This window comes from Aegilops tauschii, chromosome 6, assembly GCF_002575655.3.
Source record: "Aegilops tauschii subsp. strangulata cultivar AL8/78 chromosome 6, Aet v6.0, whole genome shotgun sequence".
Classification (NCBI taxonomy): domain Eukaryota; kingdom Viridiplantae; phylum Streptophyta; class Magnoliopsida; order Poales; family Poaceae; genus Aegilops; species Aegilops tauschii.
The window spans coordinates 482612652-482639374 of record NC_053040.3 but is presented as its reverse complement, the minus strand read 5'-3'; the positions used below and the strand labels follow the sequence as shown (position 1 = coordinate 482639374).

Here is a 26723-nt window from a genome sequence, read left to right as displayed (position 1 = left end):
TTTTAGTGGAAGCAGTACGTAAGATGTTAGTAGCAGTATTATTTGATTTATTTATTTTGATAATCAAGTAGTTATAATAGATTGAAATAGGCCAAGGGTCGCATTTCTTTTGTACCACACCGAGAGGCTGGTCTTTTCTTTTTCCTAAGACTAGCACATATGCCCGTGCGTTGCAACGGGAGAAATGTTTTTTCGAGAAGCACCGAGATAAATAAATTATGTGTTCACCAAAAACAGTATCAACGATATCCACAATGGTGGGGCGACAGAGCGAGGAGCTGTGGTCTTTTCGCGAGTCATGTTTGTCCCGCGAGATCTTGATAGTGGTGACATTAGTCGGCATGGCGGCGACGAGCCAACTTGTGTTTTTTTCCTTCAGGTTCACCTCCGTGTTAGGGCAGTAGTTGTCTCCTCATTTGGTAGCTGCGCGGCGACCCTCAGGGCACGGTAGCTTCGATCAGTCTCTCCAACGATTACGTAACCGGATGGATTATGCATAAATCTCGTTTTATTAGCATAATCCATGCATAACCAGACAATACCTTCTTTATCAGGGTTTATTCTTTTTTTCAACGCTCACGTGCCCATAGTTCTTCAAAATTAGAGCCAAACCAACATATTCTCTTTCATTGACACGTACCCATAATATATTTCAATTATAGAAAACAAACATATTCTTTTTTATCGTCAAATAGCGTGTGGGACGCCTAACAGTTCACATCTGGGCCGGCCCATTGAGACGCACCAAAAAGACCTATGTTTGTAAGGTCTAATATAAATTTAAAAAATGACGAGTTGAAGGATCAAACTCGCGACCTCAAAAAGTCATCCACGGGCAGCTAACCCACCAATTAATATTTAACAATATGTTGCAGCGTCAGATTCAAAAAAAAAATTATGTTCTTTTTTCTGATTTTTTCCGCAAATAAATTAATATTATGAATGCCAAATGTTTTTGAAAACATGAACAATTTTAAAAAATGCGAACCATGTTTAAAAATGTCGTTCATTTTTTGAAAACTATGAACATCATTTGAAACAGGTAGACTTTTCTTTAAAATTCTTAAACAAATTTTGACAACATGAACCTTTTGAACATTTGTTGAATGTGTGAACATGTTTTGAACATTTGTTGAATGTGTGAACATGTTTTGAACATTCAGAACAAGTTCAGAAAATGTGTTTTTTTAACCACGAACGTTATTTTGAATTTGCAAATATTTCACGAAAACAATTTATAAAATCTGTAATATTTTTAAATGCAACTTATTTTGAAAATCTTAATTTGTAATACACAAACATTTTATCAAAAAGTGGAAACATTTTTTAAATTTTGAACACATTTTGGAACTGGATTTTTTTTTAAATTTTGAACACATTTTTTAAACAAGAATGTTCTATAAATCTGGAATATTTTTTAAAATGCAACTTATTTTGAAAATTTTGATTTTTTTATTGTGATTCACAAACATTTTTCAAAAAGGGAACATTTTAATTTTGAAAACATTTTGGAATGGGAACAAAACTAATTAAAGTTTTGAACATTTTACAAGATAGGAAAAAAATTATATTCTGAATTTTTGTCTAAATATGGCAAAATTGAAATTTTGGACGATTTTTTTCAGATTTTAATTTCCGAGAAAAGGGAAAATAATGTAAAATTGGTAGGGAAAAAGAATCATGAAAGAAAAAGAGAAAGGAATAGGCAAAAACAGAAACAGAACACATGGAAAAAGAAAATGGGCCGGCCCAGTCTTCGGCGTCCTGTGCGAAGCTCCAACTATTTGACGCTTCGTGCGGCAAATAGGCTTTCGCAGCTGTCTGGGCACATAAATATTTGGGCTGGCTTCGCCGGGCCACAACGCATGCGGCCCATGTACGAAAATTATTTTATCTTTTCTAGCAGACCGATGCACAAAAATTTAGTACCACCTCGGATAGAGAAAAAAAAACTTTACGTTGGTGAACGGATGAAAAAATTGGAGAAACGCACCTTCCTTTATTAGTAGGTATAGATAAGATGAAGAGGTGGTCTTTGGTTGCAGGCTGAAGCGATCGGAAATCTTTTGCTTCCTGCTAGTACTCGATTGATAGTACTTTCCACAGAGGTTCTTCAACAAAAGTGGATATTATTGACTCAAAATGAAAAGCATCAAGTGGATAAAAACACAATGAGCACACACCCGGCCTCCGCATATAGCTAGAATGCACACAGCCACTACGAACACATGCACACACACAAAACGTCGGCAAATAGCAAAGTCATATATGACCAAAGCTAGCTATGCCTAAGCGAGAAAAAAAGAAAAAAAAAACCCAAAGCGATCAAACCTGCGGTTGACAAACTACAACTATGACCGTATCCGCACCAACCATCTCATGACACCACAAAGACAATAGACAATAAGGTTCCTCAACAGCAACGCCTTCAAGAAGGGAGCATCGCTCAAACGATGTCGTCACTGGATCCAACCACCAAAGGCCAGATTCTAGGTTTTCACCCTGAAAAACCATTCCGAGCATATCCGAGCAATGCCTCCAACAAGGTAGCAAACAAAAAATATCGCCATTGCCAGGTTAACCAACTCGGGCCAGACCTAGGTTTTCACCCCGGTGCTCATCAATGTTGTGTTGTCGCCGCCATTTTTCCACAATCTCAGTAGGTACATGCATTTGGCTGCCGCTGCTGCACCACCATATCCTCTGCCTCTGCGTCAAGCCGTCGTTCGTAGATTGCATCTCACCACTGAAGGAAGCCACCGGATCTGCAGAAAGAAATCCTCACAAGAACTTTCGATGGCCACCAAAATCCGCCACAAAGCCGTCACCGCATGCCGGGAGAGGTCACCGTACGGATTAACAATGACGTTGATCCCTCACCAGGCAGACGCTCGCACGCCTCAAGGCGCCACCAGCAGCGCGGGCAACCATGTGCAGGCCGAGCAGGTGCCAACCGAAGCCGGACCCTAGTCCCCGTGGCTGGCTGGATCAAGATCCAGTCCAAGGCCGAGACAACATGGCCACCCATCCCCTCACCGAGGACGGCTGATGCCCCAGCAAGATCAGCGATGGGAAGGATCGTATGTGGCCGCCTTCCATCAGATCTACAGAGGGACACCTTGGCTGAAGCCGGGAAGATCACAGGCGAATGACAATGTGGAACAAAACAACTGGTGTGCAAGATGTCGCAGGAGATGCAGGCCAGGAGATCCCGCCCAAGGAGCACCGGGCGCTGCGCCGAGGAGCCCCGCCGCCGCCGTTAGCCGGGCAGGCTTCGCGCGCCGGCATCCTCTGGCGGCGGCGTGAGTGGTGGTTGGGATAGAGGAACGCGGCCCTCGGTTTTGCGGGTCGCCCCCGAGTCGCCTGGGCGTGGCGACCGAGCGACAACGGGCAGATGGCCGGGCAAGCAGAGGGCAACCGCCGGGTGTCGCTGCAGCTGCACGCGAGGGCAAACGCCGGGCTACTCGTCGAGGTAGCGTGACAGCTGCAAGTTCCCCCGGAACTCGTCGAGAATGTATGTACACATGACTAGGCGTTGGGGTTGCCTTACAGGCTACTCGCCGAGAATACAGGACTAGCCTTGGGTAGGGCTAGCTAGGCTGGGTCATAGCACCATCACCAGCAACGTGACCGTAGCATCTGATGTATCGTGCATGTACCGGCTCCCAACAAAACTGCATTGGATTTCAACTGCTATAAGGCGACGTGTGTAATATTGCATGCACAAAAATAAAGAGCGCGTAGCGTACCTTCGGTTTGGCAGGACGTTTCCCACGCGGGCAGGATGAAGAAAGGAGAAAGAAGTTCTAAGTAATAGCTGGCAGGACGTTTCTTGGTTTGGATCCATGAGCTGCAACTTGTGGACTTTGGCCGGGCAGGCGGGCAGGGAGGTCCACCTGTCGTGCTGACTCCGTCCTCCTGCAACCAAAAGATCATGGGGGCACCGGTTGTGTCGTCAGAGGAGACTGCGGCGACTCCGGCAGTCCGGAGTGCTCTTCCCCTCATCCAGCGGCCACCCTCCTCTTTGTTGAGGCCGCCCGAAGGAGCCTCCATCTTGTCGTCGTCGTCATGCTCTTGGAGTATGCCATCGCCCTCCTGCTAGAGGAGCTCGCTGTTGACGTATAATGTGCTGCCTAGTCTCTTCCATCAGATCGGTCTTTTGGTTGCATTGGCTAGAGCATGCACTTCTACATGGTATCAGAGCCAAGAGGTCTTGAGTTCAAGACATGGCTGGCGCAATTATATTGCAGCCCACTTTCGGTCCACGTTTAGGCCTGAGAGAGCCACACATGAGAGGGAGTGTTGACATATAATGTGCTGCCTAGTCTCTTCGATCAGATCGGTCTTTTGGTTGCATTGGCTAGAGCATGCACTTCTACACTCGCCGTCCTTCTCCCCGGATCTGGCCGCGAGCCTCTGTCCTTGACCAGCGGGAGAGGCAGCGGCACGCGAGCATGGCCTTGGACGGCAGTCTATATTTTTTTTCGGTGAGCCTTTTTTTTTGAAGAATGGAAGTATAATTAAGGGGAAGAAAGGAGAGCAGTTGGATTGCAATGGACGGCCGATCGTACATGCTACAGTACCCATACAGTAACCACTTAACTGCAGAGGAGCCAACTCTTCTGTGTTTCAAATTCTAGATTTGTCCCAAGTCAAACATTTTTATCTTTGGCCATCAATTCCTATAAATTTGTACAGTATAATGACGAGCATGATTCTAATGGTGAATCTAAAAATATAAATCTTATAATCTTGAACTATAGAGTGAATTTCAATTTTTATCCATAGTCTAACATTTGTTGTTGCCGCTTTCTCTCTCACGCCGGACGAAGGTGGAAGAAGGAGCACATTTTTTTCCCGGCGAGCAACGCCCCGGCGACGAACGCCCCGGCGCCCAAACGCCTCCTTTATATTCAGCACACAGGCTACATCACGGCTGGGAGCTACACCCAGGACGAAGTGATTACATGGCTTTTTATACCCACGGCGCCGAGCAACTGCTTCCTGCGGCACTCACGGCCACCACGCACGCACTCAAAGGCCAGCCACACCAGCCACGAACCATGCACAGACGCACGACCCGGCCACTACTCCATCGTAGTGCTTATCCTCTAATACCGAGCCCAACTAGGTAACAAACTTGGACTCACCAAGCCAACTAATTCCGTGATCCACGCTCCTGCATGCAGCTAACAGTTTATGCATGTCAAGATTACTACTAACATGCAGTCCTCCTCACAGTTGCTGGTACCAGAAGTAGAACCAATGCTTGAAAGTTTTATCTTTTTTGTTGCAGCAATCCAACCTTCAGATATCGGGGAGCTTCCGGTGTCTGAGCCCGGTCTGACGTTATTGTGCATCTCAAAATACTTGATGTAACCTTGGAGAACAACGATGGTCCGAACATACAACGGATAAGCCCTGAGTGGATCGGGCGACAGTGGCGAAGGTAGTGGGATGTAGCGAAGACTTTGGTTGCTGTCAACGAGGAGAAGGTCACAGATGAGAATGCCCCACCTGAGGTCGACCCAACCCACTGAACCAAGCTCCCCTCCAATGGTGATCCCCTTGTTCGGAGAGTGGAACTCAAAATCCTTGGGCGAATCAAGATGCATCAACTTGATGCTCCATGCCTTTGTCTTGGAGTTGTTGAGGTGGAGATTAAAGTGCCCATCGGTGTACTCCCGATCAATGAAGGCCCTGCGGAGCACGGCGATGAAGAACATCTCTTGGTCGTGGCAGTGCAGTAAGGCAACCTCTTGGTCGTGGATCCTGAAGTAGGGGGGAGAGTGGACGAGCTTGACCGACGGCGGCGTCTTCTTGGTGCCGGCCTGGTAGACGAAGTAGCGGATGTTCTCAGTGTACATGTGCTGGCGCACGGGGCAGATGGTGATGCTGAGCAGGACGAGGCCATCCTCCGTATAGGAGATCTTGGGCATGTCAGCGAATGCATCGGGCTTCAGATCTAGGCAATGGACGGTGAAGCAGGAGACGCGCGGCGGGGCAGCCGGCTAGAAGGTGACCAGGATGCGCTTGCCCTTCTTCTTGGTCCTGCTCCTGCGGCCACTGGCGGTGGTGGCGTTGGTGCGGTCGCTGAGGTAGCCGAACGAGTCGATGAGGATGGTCTCCGGGAGAGGAGAATCCGGATCCTCGGGGTGGATAGGCGGAGGGATCTGGAGTAGCCGGAGTTGGTGGTCATCCATCACCATGGCAACCGAGGAGGTCGATCGATGCGGATTTGTTTTGCTCGTGCAGGCCGAAGCAGGAAGGCGTCGTACCTTGATTGACTCCGCATTGCATGCGTTGATCAAAAGGCGTCGTACCTTGATTGACTCCGCATGCATGCGTTGAGCCCGCTGCTTGCACGCGTCGCTCGCCTTTTTTTTATACTACATACAAATGAAAACGCGATTATGAAGCAGACCGTAGAACACGTGAAGACCGGAGAGGCCGGGTGGCGCCTTTACGAAAACAAATCCTTTTCTTTTCTTCTCTATTATATAAGTACTAAAAAAATACGTATTCTTCTTCTTTCGTGAAACAAAGCCCCCCCCCCCCCCTCAAAAGAAAAATGAAACAAAGTCCGCAGCATGTACAGTGGGAGCGAGATCGACTTCCACCGCGCAGAGTTGTAGACAGTGCAGCACATCGTCAACATTGATGGAGCGTGGTTCAGAACAGAACGTGCTGTTGCTATTGCTGCTGCATGCAGGAGTTTTTAAGGTCTTTGAGTGTTCATGTTTCTTCCTTTAAGAAGAAGACGAAGGGGAAATGAATGGTGTTGTTTTTTACTGCGTGGATTTCACCTGTTTGTTTCATCATCTGAATAACATGAGGTATAGAAGAAGATGCAGGGCCGGGTCAGGGATTCAGGGTGCACACATGGGGCGAGCAGTGCACGGTACAGACAAGACAAGGTGTACGCGTGCAGTGATCCGAGCCGAGATGCCCATGAACACTGCACAGGGATTTGATGTCTGGTGGATCCAAGTGAAGGTGCTTGCTCATCAACATGGCCAGATTGTTAGTATTAACTCAAGGGGGGCAGCACAAGTGTATATATTGATGAATCGCTGTTGAATTAACTCCTGGACATGTTCAACACCTCATCATCAATCCTAGGTACTGGTGTGCATGCGATATTTATGGTCTTGCAAAAGAATTGTTCCTTTGCAGATTTTGGCCAAGGCTGCTCAGCAGGGGCCTTGCCCACTACTGAAATTGCCGTGAGCAGATGAGGTTCTGAGTTTCAGACTTCTTGTGATTTAGACCTCTGGGACTCTGGGAGGGATCTTGTCAAATTTTAAGATTCTAGATGCATGGTACTATGGACTTTTTGCTCTCGCGATTCAGACCTCTGTGGATATGAAAGAAAAGAGACTGGCGTTGCCAGAAAGCTTGAAGATGAATTAGAAACGGTATCTACAAATAATCGCGTTAGCTACATGTCAGGCGACTGAGTTTTTTTTATTTCTGGTCAGTCAAATTTGTGGTCGTTGATTTAAGGTGCTTTGTGAGACGAGGTCGACTGACTCTGTTCCTTCGTCAGTCGATTTTTTGCCTTCTCTGAGTGCACGATGCAGCTTGCATGTCTCCCGTTCATGGGTCTTGCACGCACATGCATATATGAAATGCATCCCAATGTTAGTGTGTATGCATGCTTTTGCTCCTTCTCTCTTCCTCCCCTGCTGTTCTTCTTCACCAAACCGAGCCCTGTTGTTGTTCTCTGTGTGTGTGCGTGTGTAATTCACAAAAATTATTGTTGTGTGATGATGATATTTGTTCAGTCCGAAGACATGCGTCGTTCTTGCTTATTTTGTTGATCAGTGAGAGTTTGTACCCACTAGCGATTACAAGTGTGATCAGATGATGTTAGCTCTGGAGAACGTTTAGAGAATCTAGTGCTACCATATTTTCATTCTATTTCATGTTGTTGAGTGCACTGCACTTTCAATCTACTAACCTGTCATGTCTATTTAATCATGCAAACTTGCTATGCTTTGGTTGCAGCGTGTATCAAGTACCTGGAAATAATTTTAACTTTGCAAATAAAAAATCAGTAATACCATAACCTCGCAAATCAAAATTTAGCACCATCACAACCTTGCAAATCAATATTTAGTAGTAATGAACATTTTAGAAAAAACTGTGCATGGCCCCACTATGGAAGACAAACCAAAATGTACATCAAAGTTCTGTCATGTTATTTATCTTCAAGACCTCAACATGGGATATTGCCGCGGCTGCAAGGGGAAGGTAGCCGGCAGTGCCTGAGGGCTAAGGCCACTTGACTCTACAAATCAAAATTCAGTACTAACATAAACTTGCAAATCAGAATCCAGTAATTAACCTTTTTGATAAATAATAAGTCTGCAACTCCATGGCTTCATTGCAAAGTCAGTGTACATCAGGTTCGCAGATACAACAGCAGTCACCTACTCGTACGAATGAAAGAGCAACATTACAATGACTACCCTGATGACCCAAACAGAGCAAAACAGAATCCATGTTCATATCTAGCTTCGCTATCTAATCCATGTAGAGGCCATTGTAATCAGGAGTGGTTCGTCGTTTTCGTGCAGTCGGCGAGCCACTGACAGCTCTCTTCCATGTAGCGGCCATTTGAAAGGGATATGTAGCACCATTGAATTGCTCACGAAATAGAAGTGGAGACATGTCCATCACCTAACTGCGAAGAATGATATAACGATCCGTAAACCATATCGCAGACAATTAATACCATGGCTGACTAAAATATCAACAAGCTTCAGTGAAAACCTTTGAATTAAAAGGAGCAAATACATTTTGCATAAGATAAGGGAACAAAGAAGAGATGATTTTAAGATCACAAAATTGTTATAACTCTGATAAGACACCATTTGAATAATATGGTGATGTGCCTACTTCTTGAAGAGAAATAAAAATTGTTTTGCTATCATTTGGTGGAACAAGAAAGCTGTACGATTTACACATACTAGACTTGAGAACAATATTTTCCTTTGTTCTTGATTATGCAACAAAACTGAAAAGCTCTTTCATTCACGAGCAACTAAACTCACATCTCAATGAATTGCATGGACATGATAAGGTGTACCTGGCTCAGCCACATCTTTCTCCTCCATGAATGATTGCTAATTTAATTTTGAGATGGGAAATTGCAGTTCTTGTAGCACTCCCAAACAGACTCCAACCTGCAGATCAAATAATACTTAGCAGTTAATATAACTAAACAGAAAAGACAAATAAAATGCAGTTGTGGGCAGTACAAAGACATACATATCTTTCATCGCTGATTGCTCTAACAAAGCAGTCAAAGCAGCCACCACAAATTTCTCAAGGTAGTAAGCACCGCCAACCTCAAGTTCATCAAGAGTTTGCACCATTTGTTTGCGGGAGCCATCCTTGAAGGAAATATGCCCTAGAGGCAATAATAAAGTTATTATTTATTTCCTTATATCATGATAAATGTTTATTATTCATTCTAGAACTGTATTAACCGGAAACATGATACATGTGTGAAAACAGAGTATCACTAGTATGCCTCTACTTGACTAGCTCGTTAATCAAAGATGGTTATGTTTCCTAGCCATAGACAAGGAGTTGTCTTTTGATTAACGGGATCACATCATTAGGAGAATGATGTGATTGACTTGACCATTCCGTTAGCTTAGCACTTGATCGTTTAGTATGTTGCTATTGCTTTCTTCATGACTTATACATGTTCCTATGACTATGAGATTATGCAACTCCCGTTTACCGGAGGAACACTTTGTGTGCTACCAAACGTCACAACGTAACTGGGTGATTATAAAAGTGCTCTACAGGTGTCTCCGAAGGTACTTGTTGGGTTGGCGTATTTCGAGATTAGGATTTGTCACTCCGATTGTCGGAGAGGTATCTCTGGGCCCACTCGGTAATGCACATTACTTAAGCCTTGCAAGCATTGCAACTAATGAGTTAGTTGCGGGATGATGTATTACGGAACGAGTAAAGAGACTTGCCGGTAACGAGATTGAACTAGGTATTGAGATACCGACGATCGAATCTCGAGCAAGTAACATACCGATGACAAAGGGAACAACGTATGTTGTTATGCGGTTTGACCGATAAAGATCTTCATAGAATATGTGGGAGCCAATATGAGCATCCAGGTTCCGCTATTGGTTATTGACCGGAGACGTGTCTCGGTCATGTCTACATAGTTCTCGAACCCATAGGGTCCGCACGCTTAAAGTTCGATGACGGTTATATTATGAGTTTATGTGTTTTGATGTACCGAAGGTAGTTCGGAGTCCCGGATGTGATCACGGACATGACGAGGAGTCTCGAAATGGTCGAGACATGAAGATTGATATATTGGACGACTATATTCGGACACCGGAATGGTTCCGGGGGTTATCGGATATATACCGGAGTACCGGGGGTTACCGGAACCCCCCGGAGGTTATTGGGCCTCATGGGCCCAAGTGGTGGAAGAGGAGAGGCGGCCAAGGGGCAGCCGCGCGCCCCTCCCCCCAAGTCCGAATTGGACAAGGAGGGGGGGCGGCGCCCCCCCTTTCCTTTCCCCCTCTCTCTCCTTCCCTCTCCTCTCCTACTCCAACATGGAAGGGGGGAGTCCTACTCCCGGTGGGAGTAGGATTCCTAATGGGGCGCGCCAAGGGTGGCCGGCCCACTTCCCCTCCTCCACTCCTTTATATACGGGGAGGGAGGCACCCCCTAGAGACACAACAATTGATCCCTTGGATCTCTTAGCCGTGTGCGGTGCCCCCGTCCACCATAATCCACCTCGGTCATATCGTAGCGGTGCTTAGGTGAAGCCCTGCGTCGGTAGCGGTCTACGAGGGTACGTGGACACACTCTCCCCTCTCGTTTCTATGCATCACCATGATCTTGCGTGTGCGTAGGAAAATTTTGAAATTACTACGTTCCCCAACAGTGGCATCCGAGCCAGGTTTTATGCGTTGATGTTATATGCACGAGTAGAACACAAGTGAGTTGTGGGCGATACAAGTCATACTTCTTACCAACATGTCATACTTTGGTTTGGCGGTATTGTTGGATGAAGCGGCCCGGACCGACATTACGCGTACGCTTATGCGAGACTGGTTCTACCGACATGCTTTGCACACAGGTGGCTGGCGGGTGTCAGTTTCTCCAACTTTAGTTGAACCGAGTGTGGCTATGCCCGGTCCTTGAGAAGGTTAAAACAACACTAACTTGACGAACTATCGTTGTGGTTTTGATGCGTAGGTAAGAACGGTTCTTGCTCAGCCCGTAGCAGCCACGTAAAACTTGCAACAACAAAGTAGAGGACGTCTAACTTGTTTTTGCAGGGCATGTTGTGATGTGATATGGTCAAGGCATGATGCTATATTTTATTGTATGAGATGATCATGTTTTGTAACCGAGTTATCGGCAACTGGCAGGAGCCATATGGTTGTCGCTTTATTGTATGCAATGCAATCACCCTGTAATTGTTTTACTTTATCACTAAGGGGTAGCGATAGTCGTAGAAGCAATAGTTGGCGAGACAACAACGATGCTACGATGGAGATCAAGGTGTCGCGCCGGTGACGATGGTGATCATGATGGTGCTTCGGAGATGGAGATCACAAGCACAAGATGTTGATGGCCATATCATATCACTTATATTGATTGCATGTGATGTTTATCTTTTATGCATCTTATCTTGCTTTGATTGACGGTAGCATTATAAGATGATCTCTCACTAAATTTCAAGATAAAAGTGTTCTCCCTAAGTATGCACCGTTGCCAAAGTTCGTCGTGCCCAGACACCACGTGATGATCGGGTGTGATAAGGTCTACGTCCATCTACAACGGGTGCAAGCCAGTTTTGCACACGCAGAATACTCAGGTTAAACTTGACGAGCCTAGCATATGCAGATATGGCCTCGGAACACTGAGACCGAAAGGTCGAGCGTGAATCATATAGTAGATATGATCAACATAGTGATGTTCACCATTGAAAACTACTCCATTTCACGTGATGATCGGTTATGGTTTAGTTGATTTGGATCACGTAATCACTTAGATGATTAGAGGGATGTCTATCTAAGTGGGAGTTCTTAAGTAATATGATTAATTGAACTTAAATTTATCATGAACTTAGTACCTGATAGTATTTTGCATGTCTATGTTTGTTGTAGATAGATGGCTGGTGCTGTTGTTCCGTTGAATTTTTAATGCGTTCCTTGAGAAAGCAAAGTTGAAAGATGATGGTAGCAATTACACGGACTGGGTCCGTAACTTGAGGATTATCCTCACTGCTGCACAGAAGAATTACGTCCTGGAAGCACCGCTAGGTGCCAAACCTGCTACAGGAGCAACACCAGATGTTATGAACGTCTGGCAGAGCAAAGCTGATGACTACTCGATAGTTCAGTGTGCCATGCTTTACGGCTTAGAACCGGGACTTCAACGACATTTTGAACGTCATGGAGCATATGAGATGTTCCAGGAGTTGAAGTTAATATTTCAAGCAAATGCCCGGATTGAGAGATATGAAGTCTCCAATAAGTTCTACAGCTTGAAGATGGAGGAGAATAGTTCTGTCAGTGAGCATATACTCAGAATGTCTGGGTATAACAATCACTTGATTCAACTGGGAGTTAAACTTCCGGATGATAGCGTCATTGACAGAATTCTTCAATCACTGCCACCAAGCTACAAGAGCTTCGTGATGAACTATAACATGCAAGGGATGGATAAGACGATTCCCGAGCTCTTCGCAATGCTAAAGGCTGCGGAGGTAGAAATCAAGAAAGAGCATCAAGTGTTGATGGTCAATAAGACCACCAGTTTCAAGAAAAAGGGCAAAGGGAAGAAGAAGGGGAACTTCAAGAAGAACAGCAAACAAGTTGCTGCTCAGGAGAAGAAACCCAAGTCTGGACCTAAGCCTGAGAATGAGTGCTTCTACTGCAAGCAGACTGGTCACTGGAAGCGGAACTGCCCCAAGTATTTGGCGGATAAGAAGGATGGCAAGGTGAACAAAGGTATATGTGATATACATGTTATTGATGTGTACCTTACCAGAGCTCGCAGCAACACCTGGGTATTTGATACTGGTTCTGTTGCTAATATTTGCAACTCGAAACAGGGACTACGGATTAAGCGGACACTGGCTAAGGACGAGGTGATGATGCGCGTGGGAAACGGTTCCAAAGTCGATGTGATCGCCGTCGGCACGCTACCTCTACATCTACCTTCGGGATTAGTATTAGACCTAAATAATTGTTATTTGGTACCAGCGTTGAGCATGAACATTATATCTGGATCTTGTTTGATGCGAGACGGTTATTCATTTAAATCAGAGAATAATGGTTGTTCTATTTATATGAGTAATATCCTTTATGGTCATGCACCCTTGAAGAGTGGTCTATTTTTGATGAATCTCGATAGTAGTGATACACATATTCATAATGTTGAAGCCAAAAGATGTAGAGTTGATAATGATAGTGCAACTTATTTGTGGCACTGTCGTTTGGGTCATATTGGTGTAAAGCGCATGAAGAAACTCCATACTGATGGACTTTTGGAATCACTTGATTATGAATCACTTGGTACTTGCGAACCATGCCTCATGGGCAAGATGACTAAAACGCCATTCTCCGGAACTATGGAGCGAGCAACTGATTTATTGGAGATCATACATACTGATGTATGTGGTCCAATGAATGTTGAGGCTCGCGGCGGGTATCTTTATTTTCTCACCTTCACAGATGATTTAAGCAGATATGGGTATATCTAGTTAATGAAACATAAGTCTGAAACATTTGAAAAGTTCAAAGAATCTCAGAGTGAAGTTGAAAATCATCGTAACAAGAAAATAAAGTTCTACGATCTGATCGTGTAGGAGAATATTTGAGTTACGAGTTTGGTCTACATTTGAAACAATGCGGAATAGTTTCGCAACTCACGCCACCCGGAACACCACAACGTAATGGTGTGTCCGAATGTCGTAATCGTACTTTACTAGATATGGTGCGATCTATGATGTCTCTTACTGATTTGCCGCTATCATTTTGGGGTTATGCTTTAGAGACGGCCGCATTCACGTTAAATAGGGCACCATCAAAATCCGTTGAGACAACGCCTTATGAACTGTGGTTTGGCAAGAAACCAAAGTTGTCGTTTCTTAAAGTTTGGGGCTGCGATGCTTATGTACGGTTATGACGTTCGGACACACCATTAAGCTGTGGTGTTCCAGGTGGCACGAATTTGTGAAACTATTCCACATTATTTTAATTGAAGACCAAACTCGTAACTCAAATATTTGTCTCCGCGATCAGATCGTAGAAACCTTATTTTCTTGTCACGATGATTTTCCACTTCACTCTGAAATTCTTTGAACTTTTCAAATGTTTCAGACTTATGTTTCATCAAGTAGATATACCCATATCTGCTCAAATCATCTGTGAAGGTCAGAAAATAACGATACCCGCCGCGAGCCTCAACACTCATCGGATCGCATACATCAGTATGTATTATTTTCGAATAAGTCAGTTGCTCGCTCCATTGTTCCGGAGAACGGAGTCTTAGTCATCTTGCCCATAAGGCATGGTTCGCAAGCATCAAGTGATTCCAAAAGCCCAACGGCATGGAGTTTCTTCATGCGCTTTACACCAATATGACCTAAACGACAGTGCCACAAATAAGTTGCACTATCATTATTAACTTTGCATCTTTTGGCTTCAATATTATGAATATGTGTATCACTATGATCGAGATCCAACGAACCATTTTCATTGGGTGTGTAACCATATAAGGTTTTATTCATGTAAACAGAACAACAATTATTCTCTAACTTAAATGAATAACTGTATTGCAATAAACATGATCAAATCATATTCATGCTCAATACAAACACAAAATAACACTTATTTAGGTTCAACACTAATCCCGAAAGTATAGGGAGTGTGCGGTGATGATCATATCAATCTTGGAACCACTTCCAATACACATCGTCACTTCATCCTTAACTAGTTTCTGTTCATTATAAAACTCCCGTTTCGAGTTACTACTCTTTAGCAACTGAACCAGTATCAAATACCGAGGGGTTGCTACGAACAGTAGTAAAATACACATCAATAATCTGTATATCAAATATACCTTTGTTCACTTTTGCCATCCTTCTTATCCACCAAATACTTGGGGCAGTTCCGCTTCCAGTGACCAGTCTCTTGCAGTAGAAGCACTTAGTCTCAGGCTTAGGTCCAGACTTGGGCTTCTTCACTTGAGCAGCAACTTGCTTGTCATTCTTCTTGAAGTTCCCCTTCTATCCCTTTGCCCTTTTCTTGAAACTAGTGGTCTTGTTAACCATCAACACATGATGCTCTTTCTTGATTTCTACCTTCGTCGATTTCAGCATCGCGAAGTGCTTGGGAATTACTTTCGTCATCACGAAGTTCTACTAACTTGGTGATGGTGACTAGAGAATTCTGTCAATCACTATTTTATCTGGAAGATTAACTCCCACTTGATTCAAGCGATTGTAGTACACAGACAATCTGAGCAATTGAACTTAAATTTATCATGAACTTAGTCCTGATAGTATTTTGCAAATTATGTTGTAGATCAATAGCTCACGTTGTTGCTTCCCTGTGTTTATTTTTGATATGTTCCTAGAGAAAAATTATGTTGAAAGATGTTAGTAGCAAATATGCGGATTGGATCCGTGATCTGAGGATTATCCTCATTGCTGCACAGAAGAATTATGTCCTTGATGCACCGCTAGGTGACAGACCTATTGCAGGAGCAGATGCGGACGTTATGAACGTTTGGCTAGCTCAATATGATGACTACTTGATAGTTTAGTGCACCATGCTTAACGGCTTAGAATCGGGACTTCAAAGACGTTTTGAACGTCATGGACCATATGAGATGTTCGAGGAGTTGAAGTTAATATTTCAAGCAAATACCCGAGTTGAGAGATATGAAGTCTCCAACAAGTTCTATAGCTAAAATATGGAGGAGAATAGCTCAAGCAGTGCGCATTATTTAAGAACTCCCACTTAGATAGACATCCCTCTAATCCTCTAAGTGATCACGTGATCCATATCAACTAAACCATGTCCGATCATCACGTGAGATGGAGTAGTTTCAACGGTGAACATCACTATGTTGATCATATCCACTATATGATTCACGCTCGACCTTTCGGTCTCTGTGTTCCGAGGGCAAATATATTATATGCTAGGCTCGTCAAGCTTAACCTGAGTATTCCGCGTGTGCAACTGTTTTGCACCCGTTGTATTTGAACGTAGAGCCTATCACACCCGATCATCACGTGGTGTCTCAGCACGAAGAACTTTCGCAACGGTGCATACTCAGGGAGAACACTTATACTTTGATAATTTAGTGAGGGATCATCTTATAATGCTACCGTCAATCAAAGCAAGATAAGATGCATAAAAGATAAACATCACATGCAATCAATATAAGTGATATGATATGGCCATCATCATCTTGTGCTTGTGATCTCCATCTCCGAAGCACCGTCATGATCACCATCGTCACCGGCGCGACACCTTGATCTCCATCGTAGCATCGTTGTCGTCTCGCCAATCTTATGCTTCTACGACTATCGCTACCGCTTAGTGATAAAGTAAAGCATTACAGGGCGATTGCATTGCATACAATAAAGCGACAACCATATGGCTCCTGCCAGTTGCCGATAACTCGGTTACAAAACATGATCATCTCATACAATAAAATTGAGCATCATGTCTTGACCATATCACATCACAACATGCCCTGCAAAAACAAGTTAGACGTCCTCTACTTTGTTGTTGCAAGTTTTACGTGGCTGCTACGGGCTTAGCAAGAACCGTTCTCACCTACGCATCAAAACCACAACGATAGTTTGTCAAGTTGGTGCTGTTTTAACCTTCGCAAGGACCGGGCGTAGCCACACTCGGTTCAACTAAAGTTGGAGAAACTGACACCCGCCAGCCACCTCTGTGCAAAGCACGTCGGAAGAACCAGTCTCGCGTAAGCGTACGCGTAATGTCGGTCCGGGCCGCTTCATCCAACAATACCGCCGAACCAAAGTATGACATGCTGGTAAGCAGTATGACTTATATCGCCCCAACTCACTTGTGTTCTACTCGTGCATATAACATCAACGCATAAAACCAGGCTCGGATGCCACTGTTGGGGAACGTAGTAATTTCAAAAAATTTCCTACGTACATGCAAGATCATGGTGATGCATAGCAACGAGAGGGGAGAGTGTTGTCCACGTACCCTCGTAGACCGAAAGCGGAAGCGTTAGCACAACGCGGTTGATGTAGTCGTACCTCTTCACGATCCGACCGATCAAGTACCGAACGCACGGCACCTCCGAGTTCAGCACACGTTCAGCCCGATGACGTCCCTCGAACTTCGATCCAGCCGAGTGTTGAGGGAGAGTTTCGTCAGCACGACGGCGTGGTGACGATGATGATGTTCTACCGATGCAGGGCTTCGCCTAAGCACCGCTACAGTATTATCAAGGTGGATTATGGTGGAGGGGGGGCACCGCACACGGCTAAAAGATCAAACGATCAATTGTTGTCTCTCTGGGGTGCCCCCTGCCCTCGTATATAAAGAAGCAAGGGGGATGCAGCCGGCCAAGGAGGAGGGCGCGCCAAGGGGGGGGGGTCCTACTCCCACCGGGAGTAGGACTCCTCCTTTCCTTGTTGGAGTAGGAGAGAAGGAAAGAGGGGGAGAGGGAGAAGGAAAAGGGGGCTGCACCCCTTGTCCAATTCGGACCAGAGGGGCGGGGGGGTGCGCGCCTCCTTCCTTTTGGCCTCTCTCCTCTATTCCCGTATGGCCCAATAAGGCCCAATACTTCTCCCCGGCGAATTCCCGTAACTCTCCGGTACTCCGATAAATACCCGAATCACTGGGAACCTTTCCGAAGTGCGAATATAGTCGTCCAATATATCGATCTTTACGTCTCGGCCATTTCGAGACTCCTCGTCATGTCCCCGATCTCATCCGGGACTCCGAACTACCTTCGGTACATCAAAACACATAAACTCATAATATAACCGTCATCGAACTTTAAGCGTGCGGACCCTACGGGTTCGAGAACTATGTAGACATGACCGAGACACGTCTCCGGTCAATAACCAATAGCGAACCTGGATGCTCATATTGGCTCCCACATATTCTACGAAGATCTTTATCGGTCAGACCGCATAACAACATATGTTGTTCCCTTTGTCATCGGTATGTTACTTGCCCGAGATTCGATCGTCGGTATCTCAATACCTAGTTCAATCTCGTTACCGGCAAGTCCCTTTACTCGTTCCGTAATACATCATCCCGCAACTAACTCATTAGTTACAATGCTTGCAAGGCTTATAGTGATGTGCATTACCGAGAGGGCCCAGAGATACCTCTCCGACAATCGGAGTGACAAATCCTAATCTCGAAATACGCCAACCCAACAAGTACCTTCGGAGACACCTGTAGAGCACCTTTATAATCACCCAGTTACGTTGTGACGTTTGGTAGCACACAAAGTGTTCCTCCGGTAAACGGGAGTTGCATAATCTCATAGTCATAGGAACATGTATAAGTCATGAAGAAAGCAATAGCAACATACTAAACGATCGAGTGCTAAGCTAACGGAATGGGTCAAGTCAATCACATCATTCTCCTAATGATGTCATCCCGTTAATCAAATGACAACTCATGTCTATGGCTAGGAAACATAACCATCTTTGATCAACGAGCTAGTCAAGTAGAGGCATACTAGTGACACTCTGTTTGTCTATGTATTCACGCAAGTATTATGTTTCCGGTTAATACAATTCTAGCATGAATAATAAACATTTATCATGATATAAGGAAATAAATAATAACTTTATTATTGCCTCTAGGGCATATTTCCTTCAGTCTCCCACTTGCACTAGAGTCAATAATCTAGATCACATCGCCATGTGATTTAACATCAATAGTTCACATCACCATGTGATTAACACCCATAGTTCACATCGTCATGTGACCAACACCCAAAGGGTTTACTAGAGTCAATAATCTAGTTCACATCGCTATGTGATTAACACCCAAAGAGTACTAAGGTGTGATCATGTTTTGCTTGTGAGATAATTTTAGTCAACGGGTCTGTCACATTCAGATCCGTAAGTATTTTGCAAATTTCTATGTCTACAATGCTCTGCACGGAGCTACTCTAGCTAATTGCTCCCACTTTCAATATGTATCCAGATTGAGACTTAGAGTCATCTGGATCAGTGTCAAAATTTGCATCGACGTAACCCTTTACGACGAACTCTTTTTGTCACCTCCATAATCGAGAAACATATCCTTATTCCACTAAGGATAATTTTGACCGATGTCCAGTGATCTACTCCTAGATCACTATTGTACTCCCTTGCCAAAATCAGTGTAGGGTATACAATAGATCTGGTACACAGCATGGCATACTTTATAGAACCTATGGCCAAGGCATAGGGAATGACTTTCATTCTCTTTCTATCTTCTGCCGTGGTCGGGCTTTGAGTCTTACTCAATTTCACACCTTGTAACACAGGCAAGAACTCTTTCTTTGACTGTTCCATTTTGAACTACTTCAAAATCTTGTCAAGGTATGTACTCATTGAAAAACTTATCAAGCGTCTTGATGTGTCTCTATAGATCTTGATGCTCAATATGTAAGCAGCTTCACCGAGGTCTTTCTTTGAAAAAACTCCTTTCAAACACTCCTTTATGCTTTGTAGAATAATGCTACATTATTTCCGATCAACAATATGTCATTCACATATACTTATCAGAAATGCTGTAGTGCTCCCACTCACTTTCTTGTAAATACAGGCTTCACCGCAAGTCTGTATAAAACTATATCCTTTGATCAACTTATCAAAGCGTATATTCCAACTCCGAGATGCTTGCACCAGTCCATAGATGGATGCGCCCCCCCCCCCCCCCAAGTCCGAATTGGACAAGGAGGGGGGGCGGCGTCCCCCCTTTCCTTTCCCCCTCTCTCTCCTTCCCTCTCCTCTCCTACTCCAACATGGAAGGGGGGAGTCCTACTCCCGGTGGGAGTAGGATTCCTCATGGGGCGCGCCAAGGGTGGCCGAACCCCTCCCCCTCCTCCACTCCTTTATATACGGGGAGGGAGGCACCCCCTAGAGACACAAGAATTGATCCCTTGGATCTCATAGCCGTGTGCGGTGCCCCCCTCCACCATAATCCACCTCGGTCATATCGTAGCGGTGCTTAGGCGAAGCCCTGCGTCGGTAGAACATCATCATCGTCACCACGCCGTCGTGCTGACAGAACTCTCCCTCAAAGCTCGGCTGGATCGGAGTTCGAGGGACGTCATCGAGTTGAACGTGTGCTGAACTCGGAGGTACCGTGCGTTCGGTACTTGATCGGTCGGATCGTGAAGACGTACGACTACATCAACCGCGTTGTGCTAACGCTTCTGCTTTCGGTCTACGAGGGTACGTGGACACACTCTCCCCTCTCGTTGCTATGCATCACCATGATCTTGCGTGTGCGTAGGAAATTTTTGAAATTACTACGTTCCCCAACAATCCTCACACTGATAATCGAAGGACTTCGCAGTACCATCTACTGCAAGATGCCTTAACAACTCAATCAAGAAATGCAATTCTGCTTCATAATAGTTAGCATCCTTGTCTCTGTAACGAAAGACATCAAGGATGATCTGATTAAGAACCGACTCCATGTCCTCTAACCATGCCAATCCATGTGTCTTCTTCAAGATTTTCTTAAATAAGGGACTCATATCTTTTTCATCGAACGATCTCCATGCATCAAAGATGCCTACCAGCAAGTTCAACCTAGCCCTTGAAGGCTTGAAAAAAGGATAGTGCAGTATTAGTTCCCGCAGATCCTTCGTCATGACTGGGTCTGACCACCATTTAGCATATTGTCCCATTCCACTCAAGAATATATGAAAAGGTGTTAGGTAAGGCACTTAAATTTGACGATAGATGAATTTCTTCAGCACTTTTGTTGCAATGCTATCAAAATCTTTCTCCATCGCCGTGTCCATCTCAGGCGATATTCGAGGTAGTATCTCAAATAATTTGGGACTCTTTGTGATGACTACCTTGCCGTCATAGACATCCATATCTTCTATGCCAAAATTGCCTTCCCATGAGTACCCAGCTCTGTGCTTGCTAATCACATATTCAGTAAGTCCCTGGATCAAGGCGCATTTATCACGCAAAGGTATCATAATTTGCTCCCCAACATGACCATAGACATCCATATTTCTAAGCAAATCAGCGCCAAGAGACTCCTTCAACTCTTCATACCTGAAAACATATATACAACGGTATCTAATTAAACACTAGGATAAAAAAACTGATTTGTATACAACAACAACAACAACAACAAAGCCTTTAGACCCTGCAAAAAAAAACAAAGCCTTTAGTCTCAAAAAAGTTGGGGTAGGCTAGAGGTGAAACCCATAATATTTCGTGACCAACTCATGCTTCAGGCACATGGATAACAAGCTTCCATGCACCCCTTGAATAAATAGTAAAACAAAAGAGAAGGGGTTGAGGCCATTACTTGTTGGGCATTTCAAGAAATCTTAGGTCAAGTTGCTGCATTAAATTCCTTGTGGATTCTGTCACCACCATGTTCAAACTCGTTACAAGTTTCAGCATATAATTCCTGGCAATTTCTGTTAACTTCACCCTCAGCCTGTTTTACAATGTTCAGTACAACGGTATTAAAATCTTGCACACAACTATTGCTTTATTTAATTGCATACAAGATAATTTTGTCAAAATTATACCTTTCGTCACCATTGCAGACTCCCATTGCAAGGTCCTTTGATTGACTCAAGAGATGCGAGTAGAGGATGTACATCTCCCTTGATCCACAACCTCTCATAAGCATGCCCCACAATTGAAAACGGTAATATGGCGCCTTTTCTCCAGATAGAGTGAAGCTATCAAAATAATATTATCTTGATTAGAACCCGTTGAGTAACATGAGGGAAAAACATAGAAAGGCGAGATAAACATACTAATCAAGAAACTCCCAAAACATAGGTAGCAGTGTGGCATTTTTCTTGTCCGCTTGCTGCTCTCTCCTTTTATCCCCGTTGTGGTTCCTCTGCTCATCCCATTGGACCAATTCATCTATGGGTGGAGGAATCAAATCCCCGACAAGATTGGGCATCATTGGCAGAAGGTTCATACCGCCAAGTCTAGGTTCCTCACTCGTGACATTGGCAGAAGAAGATTGGGCTTCATGAGTTGAACACTGCAAACAGAACATTGATGTTTATTGAAACAAAACACACATGGCAACAAGCACAGAATAACTAATAAAGTCTTAGTCTCCCACCCTCTCATATAAAAGAATGTAGGCCTCGCAACCAAGAACTTCCTGCAAACTTGCTTCTCTGATTATCTTATCGCTTGCATAAAACCAAGACTTGTCATTGCTTAGATGTTCCTGACCATTCATCTTGCTAGCCCTTACATACACAATATAATGACCTCCTTTCCGATCTCCAATGTGTTGAGCAACACCAACTAGACGGTAGGTGTTATTGTCATTCTCGTCAAATCTGAAAATTACAGGAAATAGTGATGACCAAAGCAGTCGTAGAGCTGTATAGAACTATCGCCCACTCATACATCACAAATACTGGGATGCCAAATTCGAAAATATCCACACCCAGTTCAGCCTAAATAATTGTCTGGAACTACATAAGGATGATTAGTAGCTAGGTAGTGGTTGAACATCTTCTTTGGTTAGGGAGGGAGCTGGGAATGTATAGAGTTAGTTAATTAATGGTTCATTTTCAAAACTAGGAAGAGAAAGTATGCATGCCTTTGTTTGTCGCCGACGAGGGACAAAAGAATACTAAGTCAAAAATTATAGTTCATTTTCATGTCATGGATCCTAGCTAATCTATCTGCTCCCGCTTTTTCATGCGTATGGACCTAATTAAACTAAGCTAACTTCAATTATACCAGTTTCTATTTTTTAATTTGGACAAACGATTGGTTTTTATTGATTATAGTTTTAACTTTGAGTTATATTTATTAATTAGTTAATGATTCATGCTTGCAAATAGCTGGAGTAGTTCCTAACACTGCGCTATGACTGTGGTTGATGCATGGATCTATATTCAGTCAGTCAAGGAATGTTTTTTCCTACAATAGTCGGTCAAACAATTTTTCAGATTCAGGTAAAATGATTTCTTATCCATCCGAACAAGACTATTAAAAATGGGTAGTGCCTTAATTACTGATGCAATCATATGCATGTGTTAATCTTGCATCTGAAAGGGGATCAAAACTGAAGGGGTTGATGGATGAATGAGTGGGCGCGGCAAATCAATGGGAGACCAAACCACTTCTATAACATAGAATTCAAAAGGCATTAGAAAACAGTACCTTTTGTCCATGTATGGCTGCATATCAAGAATCTCCTTGAAGCGCACATGTCCTTCCAATTTAACATACCCAACAATATTAGGAGCACTTTGTTGCCTCATCAAACTAACCACCATTACATCTGGAGCTCTGGTTATAAGCAGTCTTTTCCTTGCAGCTCTGGAAACTTTTGTTGTTTCCTGTTTCTGGTTATTTTGGTTATCGTCACCACCTGACTCCACGACAGTTTTTGTTTCAGATGTGTTTGTATTAGCTGTATCAGTGCAAGACCGACAGAACCAATCAGGTATCAACTCTTTCTCAGTGTACAAAGAGAAGCAATGCTCAATTGATACAGGATCATCACCACCATGCACCTCAGCATCAGCTTTATTGTTGCTTCTGGAAGCTACAGCATGGTGCTTCCTATGTGGAATTGGCAGTCGGAATAGAAGGGTCCTTTCACGTTTATCGGAACCGTGTACATATTCTGTGCTGGATATAGCACTAGACTCCTCGCCCGCAAAGATAGAATTAACAATTGTGACCTTCTTTGAAGCATCCATTGAAGGTTGACGTGCTTCATCTTCGTGCTTCATCTTCCTCTTCATCTAAACCATGAAGAAAATGTTGGATGAGTTCTTCGGCATCCTTCATTCTGCCGGTATTGAATTGGGGCCACCTTGAGCAAACATATGTAAACAGTTTTCTTTGGTCAAGGAAGTCTTTTGCATTGCTTGAAGCACTTGTGTCGACAAAGAGCTCCTTGAAAAGTGCAGCAATTGGCCCTGTGCAAACGTTTCTTCCCATCATTATGCTGCGCGGTGGGTCAAGGGCCAATAAGCACTGCAGCATGGCATTGAAAAAACAGGTGTTGCCGGCATTCGGCAGCCCCCTGATGACATTACATTTGGCGACGTCCTCCTTGGCTATCTCCTCTGACTGGCATATGGAAACAGGCTCCTTGGTTATGTCCTCCGAGTGAGGGGATGATGGATTGCTGGATCCCTTGTCCTCCGCCTCCACCAGTTTCATCTGCGGTGTCACCACTTCCTTCTTGTCCAAACCATCATCATCCTCCGAGTGAGGAGATGACGAACTGCTGGATCCCTTGCCCTCCACCTCCACCGGTTCTATCTGCTGCGGTGTCACCACCTCCTTCTTGTCCAAACCATCATCATCCTTCGGATCAAGTGTCTTGGTGTTTGGCCCTAACTCAGTTGAAGCTTCTGCTGATTTCGCTGTGCCTTTGTTTTGTGATGGACGATACTTAAAAACCTTGAGAGGAACCTCCTGGTTACACTCACAACAGTAGAGTACATCCGTATTATCGGAGTTGGCAAACCACCGATGCTCAGGTTTCTCCTTGTGATGTGCTCTAACATGGCCCTCTGGCTCGAATCCTGCACCACCACAAAAAAAGCTACCGCACTCCAAGCAAACCCAGGAAGCACTGATGTTTGGTTTTGCAGGCTCCTTGGCAGCAGCGCGTCTTACTGACATGTTCTTCTTCCTCTCCGTCTTCTCCTTACCACCATAGCGGGCAGACACATCCCTGACCGCATCCATAAGCACACACATCAAACAAAGATCGCAATATTTGGTCCGCAGCCGCTTTTGATTCAACTCAAACATATGCTCACGATCGTAGTGCTGAGTGCACTTAAGCTCCTGCATTGGGTCACTAGGAAGGAACATAGAGGATACATGGTGAGCTTGGCCTGGATCGATCGGTCACTAATGGCGCCGCATTGCATCCAAAAAGGAAAGGTTAATTAGGGGGAAAAGCTACCTCGGTCTGGCCAGCGATTTCTGCCGAGACAACCGGGCCTTGGACTTGGACTTGGGCCCCATGGCGCCGCCGAAGCCGGACGAGTGGGTTCGGCGACGCCGGAGGGGCAGGGCGGGTACGGCGGCACGCGGATGCAGCTTCCTGTGAACGCGAAACGAAGGGGAGGGAGGGCTTATCAGGGGCAGCGGCAAATCAGGGGCACAGGGGTCGTGCAATAGAGCTACGCTACGCCCGGTCCATGCGCCGGTGCGCAGCGGAGCGCTCGACGCAATGGCACATTTCGCGCCGGTGCGCAGTGGGCCGGGTGCATACGTTCAACAGGGTGCATCGCGCATAGGGGTCGAAGCATACTTGTCATTTGGACTCGTCAAGCCGCCAATGCCCATGGCCTTGTAGTACTCCTTTAATTACTACTAGGAGTCTATTTTTTTTCTTTTCTTGAATGTAATGTAATGTGCTACCTCCGTACTGGTTTATTGGTTGTCTTTATAATTTGTGTCAAAGTTTGTCGAAAAATCTACCACTAATAAAATGTTGATGCATGTCAACAAAAAGTATACCGTTGGATTCGTATTTGAGCATAGTTTTCAATGATATAATTTTTTGTGACATGCATGAATATTTTGTTATTTAAATCTATGATCAAAATTTGGCACGGAATACAACGGAGAATAATAAACCAAGACGGAGATAGTAATGTTGAAGATATTCCTGGGAGTATATGACAGGTGATTTGGACTTGTGCCCATACAGCAACAACAACAACGTGCCCATACGTCCCGAGCTAGGGTTAGCACTAGTAGTAGTAGTTGTTGTTGTTGTAGTAGTAGTAGTAGGATTTGTGCATGAGTAGGATCATGCGCTACCAAGCCGTGCTATTTATTGCCGGGAGGGGGAGAAGGGACGCGGGCGCCCTCCTTAATGACGAGGTTGCCGCCGCGGGTGCACCGACGGAGCGACGTCTCCTGCGGCTCGGGTTTGATCGGGAGGAGCGGCGCCGACCCGGAGGAGCGGGCGCCCGAGGACGACGAGGACGGCGTGTCCATGCGCCTCGGCGTCCAGGAGCTTCCGCGGAAGCGAGAGAAGGTGGGCGCCAGGTACACTAGCGGCGGCTCATTGACGCCCTCGATAGGCGCGAGCACGGCGGACAGAGTCCGCCCCGGCGCGCCCTACCATTGTCGGCGACCCTCCGCGTTCTACCCCCCTCCCCCGGCGCTGGGGCGCCGTAGGTGGACGCCAGCTGCTCGGCGCGGCACCGCTCGAAGTAGGCGGTCCAGAGCGCGTCGTTGTCTACCACGTACCATGGCTGCTGGCGCGCTTGCTCCAGCATGTTCGCCCGGATCGTCGTGATCTCTGCGGCGCGTTCCGTGCCGAAGGGCATTGGAGGCACGGGGATGCCGCCGGCGCTCAGCCGCCATGTGCCGGGCACACGCACCAGGTAGTTGGCCCCTGCAGCAGGTGCGCCTCCCAGTCATGCAGCCAGCGGTGGCTGAAGCCGTTGGCCGCCGCTCCGTCGCCTGGGAACCACTC

General features: G+C 45.2%; 1 protein-coding gene across 1 annotated transcript; it reads right to left on the bottom strand.

The window, feature by feature from the left end:
* Nucleotides 1-6011: 6011 nt before the first annotated feature.
* LOC120966679 (uncharacterized) lies at nucleotides 6012-26239 on the bottom strand. The gene is made up of 10 exons (XM_073502231.1): nucleotides 26080-26239; nucleotides 24095-24804; nucleotides 23423-24012; nucleotides 22362-22587; nucleotides 22214-22277; nucleotides 21805-21895; nucleotides 21576-21710; nucleotides 21109-21316; nucleotides 6324-6389; nucleotides 6012-6173 (listed from the first exon to the last, which is right to left on the bottom strand). The coding sequence occupies exons 1-10, from the start codon at nucleotides 26237-26239 to the stop codon at nucleotides 6012-6014; spliced, it is 2412 nt and encodes an 803-aa protein (XP_073358332.1).
* Between the last annotated feature and the right edge of the window lie 484 nt (nucleotides 26240-26723).

What these genes read in the sequence shown, in the direction of transcription:
- LOC120966679 (XM_073502231.1), bottom strand. Translation starts at nt 26,239, where the DNA reads ATGGACACGCCGTCCTCGTCGTCCTCGGGCGCCCGCTCCTCCGGGTCG. An exon ending in AAAGAAAACTGTTTACATAT is followed by an intron (nt 24,013 to 24,094) that starts GTTTGCTCAAGG and finishes TTCATGGTTTAG; the next exon opens with ATGAAGAGGAAGATGAAGCA. An exon ending in TGAGGAACCTAGACTTGGCG is followed by an intron (nt 21,896 to 22,213) that starts GTATGAACCTTC and finishes TGCTTATGAGAG; the next exon opens with GTTGTGGATCAAGGGAGATG.